The following is a 12,256-nucleotide window of genomic DNA, read 5'->3' on the forward strand; positions in this document are numbered from 1 at the left end:
TCAATTAAAAAAATAACTTCAGCTAAAACAATTATGTTCAAAAGAACCCATTAAGGCCCTGAGGTGTTTGAATACTGCCTATTTCCTGCTCTGCTAGACTGTCCACGTGAGTGAAGAGTTTCCTGCAAGGATGCCGCATGACTTCCGTGGACAGTGAAGAAAAGCCAAGGGTCATACTGAGTTTGGGCATTTTAAACTCCGAATGTCCTGTATCATAAGCCAACTGGATTCCCTAAATGTTATCCAGACTTGCTGCTGACAACTACATCTTTTCCCAATTCTATAACATACAGGTGTTTCTATTTTTAAACCAAGGACAAGGCTTTATTTTTACCCAAACAAGTGCACTGGTTCTCTTTTTTCAGCCCATTGCTATACAAAATCTGTGATAAAGTGCATTTACTTTTCCTCCAAGCTTCTGGCAATCTACAAATATTACTGTAGATTTCTGTATCCTCCAAATAGCTGATAAAAATAAACAGAACACAGCTTTTTTTAAGTTCTAGTTTTAAAGTAAAATAAACATTTGTAATCATAAGAAAATATCCATTTGGTCTTTATAGAGAAAGGAAAATACTCTATGACTCTGTTTCTCTGATTTTTTAGGGAGGTGGATCTTTCTGCTGGAACTGGTGAGAACACACTCTTCTGAAGTAATCTACAGAAGGGGTGGCAGACTGGCTAGCACCACCTGCAAGGGCCAGGCCCCAGAGATGGTGTCCTGCGAAGGGATTTCCGAGGATGTTCAGGCCAGTCGCAAACTCAAAATGAAGGGCAGAAGAGGCAGATTAAGAAATGGGGGCCCTGGCAATATCCCCAACACAGAGGCTTCCTCTGGCCAGGGCTTTTTTCTTTTTTAAGATTTTATATATTTATTTGAGAGGGAGGGGAGATTGAGAGAAAGAGTGTGAGGAGGGGCACCGGGAGAAGCAGACTCCCCACTGAGCAGGGAGCCTGACATGGGACTCAATCCCAGGACCCCAGGATCATGACAGAAGGCAGATGCCTAACCGACTGAGCCACCCAGACGTCTTCCCAGGGCCTTTTGATGCTTCTAATCTTGTTTCTCTTTTCATCTACAAGTAATAGAAAGGACATGGAAAAAGATACTTGCTTTGCAACATCATGGCAAAAAAAAATATACACACACACACACACACACACACACACACAGCTCTAGAAAAACTTGGCAATTTTATAACAAAAGACAGGTTCATGCTGTCCATCTCCCAAAATTAGGAAGAGAGGCAGCAAGGATGATCCTGCCCCACCATGCTTTGGAAAAAAGTGAGTATGTCCATCAGTGCATCTTCTTTCTTTTTTTAAGATTTTATTTATTTACTTGACATAAAGAGAGAGAGACCACAAGTAGGCAGAGAGGCAGGCAGAGAGAGAGGGGGAAGCAGGCTCCCTGCTGAGCAGAGATCCCAATGTGGAGCTCGATCCCAGGACTCTGGGATCATAACCTGAGCCGAAGGTAGAGGCTTTAACTCACTGAGCCACCCAGGTGCCCTTTTTTTTTTTTTTAATATTTTATTTATTTATTTGAGAGAGAGAGACAGTGATCGCAAGGGAGAGCTGGGAGGAGAGGGAGAAGCAGGCTCCCACTGAGTAGGGAGCCTGATGTGGGGCTCAATCCCAGGACCCTTGGATCATGACCTGAGCTAAAGGCAGAGGCTTAACCACCTGTCACCCAGGTGCCCCCAACAGTGCATCTTGTTGAGGTAAGAGGGAAGAACCAGGTAAAATATTCCAGAAGTTTCATCAACATACAACCATCTTAGCCATAAAGAATTATACTAAATACAATGTAACTGAAAATCAGCATTTCTAAGCATTTCACTTTCAGTCAGATTTAATTAACAAGTTAATCTATTACTCTGATAAGATTCTTTTAGCCAATGAAAAAAAGACACACACAAAAAAATACAGAATTTGATTTTGCTTTATTGAATACTACCCCATGCCCAATATTTACAGATGCAATTTGATGGAATTTATAAGCCTACCAAGTGAAGCATTTTAAAAAGTTAATCTGAGACACTCTTAATGGAAATCATCAATTCATATGTGTTAATACAATAACGAATTAAAAATTTTCAGCCATTATCCAAGGTGGTTCAGTTCATAAAAACTCTATTTTCAAGAAGAGAGAAGTCTGAGGAAATAAAAGGAATTTTCAGAAAAATATTTCCATATCTAGTCACAATCTTCCAGTTGTTCTGTAAAAGAAATCAATAACAATTATAGACATTCCGGCCACCATGAATTAAATGTAGATTTCTCAACTGCATGACTCTTTTCCTTAAGGCCATATTTAGCTTGAAGCATAGAAAAACTATTCTTCTTTTATCATGTTTTCAATAGGTTTACATATTTTTTATGTTTAAAAAGAATTATATATCCAAATTTCAACCAGCACCTAAACTCTGTGGCCACACATTGTGATAACCTTGACTCTCCATTAGGGAGAGTCCATGGAAGGAAGAAGATGGACAAAAGAGATGGTATTCCTCTAACTAGTCCTAAGTGTGACTTACTGTAGAAACCAGTTGCTTTCACAGACATTAAGAGGACACCAGATACACAGTATCTCCCTCAGTGTGTCTGAAAGAATACCGAGGATGTGTTGACTAATGGCTTGAACTTACATCTGGTACATTCTCAAAATAGAACTGCAAAAAATGGAAAGGGGGGGCTGTCATAGTGGCAGATGGGAGGGCATTATTTTCTCTATCTGTACAAACTTAAAAGGTATCTCTCTGGTTTTCAATGGGCCAAGTTTACTCCTCAGACACAGAATTCAAGAATTACAGTACTTCTATCTTTAAAAAGCGTGGCCTTATGTTATTACACAGAGCCTGGTCTCCCCTTTTTTTTAAAAGATGACAGTTCTTAAAAATGTATTATTATACTATTTTTTAGACAATCTAGATATTAAAATGTAAATATCACATGTTAATATTAGAATATTAAATGTAAAATTTAATTCCAGCTATACGTTTCAAAATGCCAAGATAAAATAAGGCAGTGTGTCAGGGACAGCAACTCCTTTCTATATTAAAACCTGAAAACTAAACAGTTTTTAATGATATTCTTTTTTTGCTAGAAAATCACTGCTGAAGAGGCAGATAAGGTAAGATAAGATAAGATAGAAAATCAGAAGAACTAAATGTCATTATCCACAATTTAAAAACATTCATTTGTCGAAAAGGATTCTGGAAATGGTGGTGGTGCTAGATTTTCTTTTATGTAAAAACTTCCCTATACATGATAAATAGGTGTTCTGCTCAACAAACCTATTTTTAGATAATATAAAGGCAAATTTCATGTTATGGATCATCATATAGTTTAAATTCACTGGAGTCCCAAACAATGTTGTTCAAAGGAACATTTTTCAATAACAGAAATTAACCCTATTCATGAACAATTTAAATGGCCAATAACAATATACAGAAATGAGGCTAAAGTTGGAGGAGTGGAGTAAGGTGTATTTGCAAGCAAACCCCAGCACAGAGTATCTTCGTCTTCATTAATTACTCCACACTAATACATGCACACATCTGTTTTATGGATATCAGATAAACATATATCTGATGTGTTTCTATGAAGTGTAAATATACCACTATAAATTTCCATTTTTTTTTCTTCAATCCACTTTTGTTCTGGAAATTGCCAACACGCTGATGACCGTAGCTCTTGGTTAATGGCACAGTCATATGAGTGACATACACTAGCTTTCTCAAAATGCAAGGCTGACTTACCAATATAGTCAATAGTTGATCATTTTTCGAAGGGCATCGTAACACTTCCATTTGTCTGGGATGTAGAATGGCTCGAAAATGTGAGGAAACGGTGTGTCATACCCACATACTCTTGATATAGGAGCTTCTAGGTTCAGGAAACATTCTTCCTACAGAGAAGAATACAGATAGTTCACTTCAAGAATATTTCTTTTTATTCTGAGAGATGAAACATTTCCACTTGAAATTTAATTCTAAAAAGAAAAAAAAGAAATGTAATTCTATCCAGGGGCATTAAAATAAATCAGTATATTGTAACGTTTAAAAAAAAGGTTAAAAAATTAAGTGACATACACAAGTTTGGCATGATCCCAGTTTTATTTAAAATGTCTTCATACATGCACGCATTTATGTCTCCATGCATAGCTCTAGTTTAAACCTCACTGGGAATATACCAAATGTGTTGTCCTATAAATTCAAATATAAGGCATGACAAAATCATAAGAAAATGTTCACAGGAAACTCTGCAGCTTGAAATTAGTGGTGGCATATGTTTTCTCTTGTTTCCTGTGTTTTTCAAATTTTATATATAATGGACATGTATTATTATCATAATAAATGTTTCTAATTACCCTACAGTCAGACTGAACTTCTAGCAGTTACTTAACCATGTTCTGGATTCTCTCATGGCCAGGCTTTTGTAGATGCTGATGGTTCCCTGGCCAATTCCCAGCCCAAGCCCATTGCTCTTTGCCTGACTGCTGTGTGCACATCTCTCAGATACCGTGTTAGGATTCGCCTCTGCCAGGAAGCCTTCCCTGGTGGCACTTGCCCAACCCCGCACCACTGACAGAGGGGTTTCTGCCCCGAGCTCTCACAGTACTGAACTGAGCAAGATCCACTGTAGTTGCTCAATTATCTGTCTCTCCTGAGAGACAATGAACTCCATGAGGCTAGAGGTCTGGTTCAAAAATATAAAATCTCAACCACACTTGAGGAATCCTACAGGAAATTATCTTCAGAGGAAAAAAAAAAATTAGGTGACAAATTCAAACTTGAAAATAATTTTTAGAGAGTTCCAAAAAATCTAAAGAGAGCTATGCAATTAAACTGTTCCTATGAAAATGATATTAACGTTACCCCTCACAGCTATTACTGCAAATAAAATCTTAGGTTTTTGCTAATAGTTGCCAGAGGGGAGGAGGGTATGGAGTTGGGCAAAATTGGTGTCAGGGAGAGGGAGATACAGGACTCCAGTTATAGAATAAGTTAAGTCATGGGAAGAAAAAGCAAAGCACAGGGAATCCAGTCAGTGATACTGTAACAGTGATGTAATGGGACAGACAGTAGGTACGCCTGCAAAGAAAGAGCACAATGTATAAACTTGTCAAATCCCTAAGTCTTACACCAGTAACATTGTGTGTCAGCTATACTAAAGACAAAAACCAAAAAACAAAAAACCTCACACAACTTGAGGTTTTATAGGCATCTACTTTCTGCATTACCTTGCTTTACAAAGGATCTGAGGTCCACCTTTCCTTATATATTTTACTTAACTGTATTTTATTTTATTCTAATTGGCTTCTTAATACAATGCTTTATTTTGTTTAAGTTTTTATTGCAATTGTAGTTATGGTGTAATATTCATTTTAGATGTACAATACAATGTTTCAACACCCGTACATCACCCCAAGCTCATCACAGCAAGTGCCCTCCTTAATCACCTTCGCCTATTTCACCCACCCCCTCCCCACCTGCCCTGGTAACCATCAGTCTGTTCTCTATAGTTAAGAATCTGTTCCTCAGTTTGCCTCTCTCTTTCTCTCTCTCTCTCTTTTTTTTTTTTTTTTTGTCTCTTTGCTCACTTGTTTTGTTTCTTAATTTCTACATAAGAGTGAAATCATAGGGCATCTTCCTTTCTCTATTTCACCTAGCATAAAACTCGCTAGCTCCATCCACATTGTTGCAAATGGCAACATTCCTTTTATGGCTGAGTAGTATTCCATTGTGTGTGTGTGTGTGTGTGTGTGTGTGTGTGTGTAATCACTCTTTGCAAGATACACCTGTGTGTTTGCATGAGCATAGAAAAAGGTCTGAAAGGTCGCACTTGAACTATTACTAGTGGTCACCTTCCGAGGCCAGGAGTGGCAAAAAGGTGAGAAAGGGCTCTAGTTCATACTTAATATGTATTGTAATAGTTTTTATGAAACTATTTGTAATTAAATGTAATTTGCAATTGTAATTAAATGACACTGACATAAAAGAGTAAAGAATACCTTCTTGTGTGAATAATGGTTACTATTTTACATTAGTTTTGTAACTTTGTATGTAGTGTTTCCTTAATTTGGAAACAATTATTCTACATTAAGTGGAGGGAAAGGATTTTAAATCATTATATATAAATATATAGAGTATATTTTAAAAGTCATGGAAGAAACTAAGGATGTATTATATGTTGGCTAATTGGCTAAATTGGCTATTTAAATTTAAAAAATCATGGAAGATAATAGATACATAACAGAGGACTATGATTCAATTTTATAAGGATATGCCCTGACCAATTGAAACAGTTTGACATTTTAATGCTTTGCTAACTGAAATATTATTAGAGAGACTGGCATTATTCCCTCCACAGACTTGTGTTAAAAAGTGTTTTAAAAAGACCGGAAAAAAAATGCTTGGGTCAAGCAGCTGCACAGAGTGAGTTCCTAATGGACTGTTTCATACACAAATGATTTATGTGTGGCTATATGTTTCTCTGGGCAACCATCAAAACAGGGCATCCTTGTTCAACCTGTTTTTTCATACAGAAGCTGTACACACACACACACACACACACACGCACACACACACATTTACAAAAAATATTTGAATCTCAATAGCAGATTTGTAGATCAATGTACCAGATTAACCCTCTGGAAAGTATGTATCCCTATTTTATACCATATTATAACACTAGAACTACAGTAAACGTGTGCCCTGAATTTCCAAGACCGTCCAGATTAATTGTATTCTTCTTTCCACTGACTGCATAAGCACACTCATACTTTTAAAACTCTGATGATTTTTAATTTGGAAATAGTAATCCACATAAAATTAGGAAGAAATAATGACCTCACCCACAGGATTGTGAGGGTTACAGGTCATGGCCGGCACAGGGGCTAATGTGGAAGAGACCATTTTCTGGTCTCTCTCCTCAGAGAGCTTATATATGGACCACCTCAGTCCACAGGGAACCATTACAGATGTGAAGGTGAGCTTCCAAAGCGGTACAGTCTAATATGTAACCAGGGACTTCGGAAGAGAACCCAGACAGGTGCCGAGAGAAAACTCTTCTCCAGCTACTTATAGTCCAAAGTTTCGCCATGGATCCCATGAAAGAGGGCTGGAACCCTCACACTAGACCTCATGAGGGTTTTCATACATTTTGTTGTAGTGTGTGCTTTCACATAAACAGTCAGCTTAAGGAAAAACAGATATTCCTTCCAAAAGACTATTGTCTGAAATTCAAGTATACGGTATCCGAAATTTACTTTTGAATGTCTTTTTGTCATTGTGAGACTCATCTTTCTAAAGCATGTTAATAATAGTAACCAGACAGAATCATATGCAATGAATTATATTTTATCTCATTTAATCATTCTCACAAATATATGAGGTGGGTATTACATTCCATTTCACAGATGAGGAAGTCAAGGAGAAAGAACGCGGCCCAGGTCAAACAGCTACGTACACAGCCAATTAAGATTCCAACCTGACTACCAACCCGTGTTCCCAGTCATTCATCTGCAAAGTGACTGCTGAGGATAGTAATAACAGGAAAAAAACTAAAATAAAATAAGTAAAATGGTAACACAGAAGGCAGGTGGGGATTAAGGTTTTAAAACAGAACCTCGATAGAAATAAGGAGTTAAACTGAGTCTAAGACGCCTCTTCTGGGTATATATCAGGAAGGTAGAGGCTAAGACGTGTGAAGGTGTGAGCACACACTAAGCCTCGAAGAAACACATAGAGCAATAAACAGATGGTCCCGGGTCTCGGCAACCTCCTGAGCTGTCCTAAATGATTTAAATAAGCATCACTCAAATTGTTTACATATTAGCCATCTGGGTTGCTATGTGCATTATAACCAGAAAAGGAAGCTGAGAGTCTGAAATGATAATTCCAAATCATAAAAACCATAAATGCAAGCAATATAAATTCTTTATTTGCCTATATTCTGCAACAAAACAAAGTTTTAAGTGTCTTATTCAGATTGCAGAGGAGAGAGCCTGTATATTTTTTAGCAGGTAAGAGAGAGTAAATAAAAATTAATTACAAGAGGACCCACTGTTGTTTTAAGAAAACTAAAATTATCAATAGGTTTCTAAAAATTAAGTGTATTGCATTTAATCCCGTGTTTTGGTGAACATAATACTGAGTATATACTGTATGTATGTAAATGTGTACAGATTAGGGCTTTCATTCAAGACCTCCCAGCACTTAACCGCATCTCGCCATTAGAGTTTTAAGTACATCAAGCATAAATTCTCCCGTCACAGGAATTACAGCACTGAAATCAGTTTCAGGCATTCCTCACTGTGCCTTCAGTCACTCTCCACAAATCTTTTCATTGTTGTTATGGCAAAGCTGTAGGATATAATTGATACAGCATGGAATCTGGAATTCTGTTTCAAGGGAATCTTTGTTTTCCTATGATTTAACTTCTCCGAGCCTCTGTCACTTAGCAGCAAATTAGGGACATTAAAAATTCTGCTGTTATATTATCCTATTGTCTTATAACACTATTGTTACTAGAGGCCTACTTGCCCCTCTAGATTGTACAGAGCGTATGAAGAGGACCTGGTTTCAAGTTTGACATATCATAGTGTTCAATAATTGCTAGGTTTTTGTTTCCCTCTTGAGATTTCCCAAGTTATAATAAACACAAGGTGTCTGAAAGCACAGATCAAATCATCAATGAAGAAAAGATTCTGATGTACAGAAGGGTCAACACGGAATGGCTACCCTTGTTGGAGACTTACTAAGCCTTAAAAAATGTAAGGAAATACCACAAATAAGTACGTGTAGTGTGAGGAGAGGGTGGGAACCACTGAGGTTATGAGGAGCCAGGCTGCGCTAAGGCCTCAGGGAAAGGGAGGGTCCGGTGCTGCCCCCTGGTGGGGTTCAGGGAGCCTGGACAAAAATTGCCAGTTCCTGGGGCTGGAATGATAGACAAATTATGTGGCTAGATGAGGAAGTCAAGAGCTCTGGAAATAGTTAAAAAAAAAATCTACCTCCCCTCCCCCAGAAGTACATAATTTCCAAGCAATGCTCCTATAGCAAATTAGGCTGTCGGTTACCTAATGGATGGTTTCAACCAGAAGAGTCCAATATAATTTAATGTAACCAAGGTATAGACACTTTGAAAAATAGCCAAGAATAAAAGACCACTCAGTATCATTTAATTTATTTTTAAAGCAATCATTTGGTCTTTATTTTTTAATTCAAGGCAATACCAAGCTCGGATTTCTTTCTAGAGACAATTCTGGAAAAATTTTTATTCGGTTCTTCTAATGACAGAAAGTTGGAGACAGCCTATTGTGTTAGACCACATATTACCTTGAGTTGGAAGATTGTGAAGAAAAGTTTAAAGTGAGATAAGAACACTTCGGGTCTTTTATATATGTTCCTACTTTTCATAGCTGATATAGGCTAATTAAATTTCTTAAGTTTCCCTGCGAAACTAATTTTTCTAAACATTTAATGGAAAGTCAGAAAAGGAGGATGCTGTAATGAGAAACAAGTCAAAAATAGGCATACATTGTCTATGGGATTACCTGATAAATCAAAAATTTTATATTCTTCCTTGCAATAAGGAGAAACATTGGCTCACAACTTAATTCCAAAGTAATAACTTGGAAAATTAATTTTTAAATTATTTTGCAAACAAAAAATTTCACATCATATAATCATTATTATGCCACCAACAACCCATTTAAACTATGAGAATATATTTTGTTTCCAAGAGGAGATAGAATGCGGGTAAATTAAGCTCTAAATGTCATGAGCACCGAACAAGATGTAGAGGTCATAGAGTTATCCTTTCTTCTCTAGGAGAAAAAAAATTAAGAAGCAACTTTACATGATTTGTGGATGTGTTCAGTTTTAAACCTAAATTCCAATACCATTTAGTCCTAATTTAGTTAAATTATTAAATTAACAATAAAAACAACAGAGATTTCACTTCTAAGTGCAAATAGTCATCTAGAGGTCATAATGAGCAGTGCAAGAGTTAAATTCTAAACATATGGGGAAAAAAAACCCACAATATACCAAATGATGCAAACCCGATAGCGATAAAGTCAATGAACTTAGAGACTTGTATTTTGATTATAAGTTGAATAGTCTTATCTATGTAAGGCTAGACATCCCCCAGCTTCCCAATACTATCAGAGAATATTTGTTTTAAATTTGTTTTAAATCTGCCCTGAAAACTTGCCCATAGCCAAAACATGAGCTTCAGCAGATGAGAAAAATTATTCTGGTGTCTTGAATCACACTTCCTTAGCAAATGAGTCACAGAAACCTGTGAAGGCCCTATGCCAGCAGCTCCAAATTAATTTCATTACTGAATTAAATAAATACAACGTTTGCTAATCTAAAATATTATTTTTCATTTAAGCTAATGGTTTAAATACAATGTTATCATGTTTTTAAAACTTAGAAGACACTGTAGGCTGTACTGATTTTCTATGCAGCACAGACCTATGAAATTAATTCTTCAGACAGCACCGTCCCTAATCTGCCCTCGAACATCAAAACTACGCTTATTTTATTTTTCCGATACCTATGCACAGAAGATGCATTCAATAAACACTTGTTGATATGAGGTCTCTCGCTTTGAAAATACAGTGGAACCAGTGGAACTAAGTGAAACAGTATATGAAAAATAGCATTTTATCTAGCTTTCTCTAACACCTAAAACATTATAGTGAAGCCCAGCTATTTCAGCAAAGCTTCTAGGTAAAATCATAATCCTGACTAAATTAAAAGCTGAGATCTCTCTGACTTAACTTCACTGAAATGTCTTCAGTATCTGAGCACTTTTAAAGAAATTCCATTTCTTCCTCTTTAATGCAAATTACTAGCAATCTGGTACAATTTTTGTTTTCTGTGATTTCTCTAGCTAAAGAATGGGACTGAATTCTAAATTAGGATTTTCATTTAAATTCAAATTCCATTTTTAAAATGGACGCTTAGATTCTGAAGTTAGAAATACTGTATCTGAACTAAGTGGGTTTCCCCACATACAATCTAGCTACCTAAAACAAAGTTGGAGTATGATATTAAAATGTGCACAGAAATGATTCGTGGCTCAAATTCTATAGTTGTATTAGAATATAAACAGGTTAATATAAAATTATCTGTGAATCTCCATAGATTAACTGTGGAAACTGAAGTAGAACAAATTTTAAAATCAAATGTAACATTAAAATTAACGATTTATTACATCATAGAGATTTTTCCTCTCAGAATGATGGTTTTGTAACTTTCACTGTTTTAAAATCAGAAACAAGTGAAAGTAAGTGATAACTCATTTCTATCACTTATAATGTTATCTAAGATCACTGTTTAAGAAAGTGCATGTGTTCGTTATGGCCCAGAGACCATATTAACTACTTTATAGGTATTAACTCATTTTGCTTTTAATAAAAACTAAATTAGCAGCCGCAAAGGCAAAAGTCGCAGCCCATCCAAACCACCTTGGTTTCCCCGGTAAAACCTGTCAAGGTCTGGTTCGGCTTTCCAGCCTTCCCCCAGATACGGTCTGGAGCTGTGACCCACAGCTGCCGTGCCTTTCACCTGAAGACCATGGGTGAGAAGCAGCAGCTTAAAAAAAGCCATTTCTCCCTTCCATCCTCCTGCACATAAACATCGCTTTTATTTGCAGCCCTTGGTCTCCAAAGATGTCCCGAGGCTTTCAAAGTTCAAAAGCTAAAGTTAAAGTTCTTTTCAGACATAACTATGGGCAAATTCTGACATTTACCACATACCGTGGCTACCATGCTTTTGTTAAAACAATTTATATTCAATGGGGTGGGGGGGAGAGAAAAGCAATGCTCTCAAATTTCCACAGACGCTGGAGCTTCTCAAATTTTATAGTTCAGAATTCTTCCCTATAGAAGCAAGCATCGGCAGCAGCAAAGTTGGAAAGTGGAATTTCCTGAGAATGTGGGTGCTTAATGATAAACATAAGCGACTTGCTGCACCGGGGTCATCTCAGGAACAAACTGCTCTCTGTCAGGTAGGATTTTTGCTTTTGTTTGGCAGCAGGAAACTTCAAATACTCCTCTTAAGCAACTTTCGATGATCTGACAAAGCATTCGGTTTTTCTGGCTGTTTTTTTTTCCCCCCATAAAATTATTCCTATAGCATTCTCATACCACCAAATGGTGCTCAGAAGGCAGAAATCAATCCTGGCTGAAGCAACCTGATGATTCTTTTGTCTCGTGACACAGAAAATATATTCT

General features: G+C 36.8%; 1 protein-coding gene across 1 annotated transcript in view; it reads right to left on the bottom strand.

Annotated features, from left to right (window-relative positions):
• Positions 1–1,927: 1,927 nt before the first annotated feature.
• BCKDHB (branched chain keto acid dehydrogenase E1 subunit beta) overlaps positions 1,928–12,256 on the bottom strand; it is a 216,580-nt gene continuing 206,251 nt past the window's right edge. The window contains exons 10-11 of the mRNA XM_080806044.1: positions 3,765–3,913; positions 1,928–2,222 (exon numbers count right to left, since the gene is read on the bottom strand). Coding sequence (XP_080662170.1) covers positions 3,773–3,913 — 141 coding nt within the window. The 3' untranslated portion in view covers positions 1,928–2,222; positions 3,765–3,772. The remainder of the gene's footprint in view (positions 2,223–3,764; positions 3,914–12,256) is intronic.

The sequence above is a fragment of the Martes martes genome (assembly GCF_963455335.1).
Source record: "Martes martes genome assembly, chromosome: 6".
Taxonomy (NCBI): domain Eukaryota; kingdom Metazoa; phylum Chordata; class Mammalia; order Carnivora; family Mustelidae; genus Martes; species Martes martes.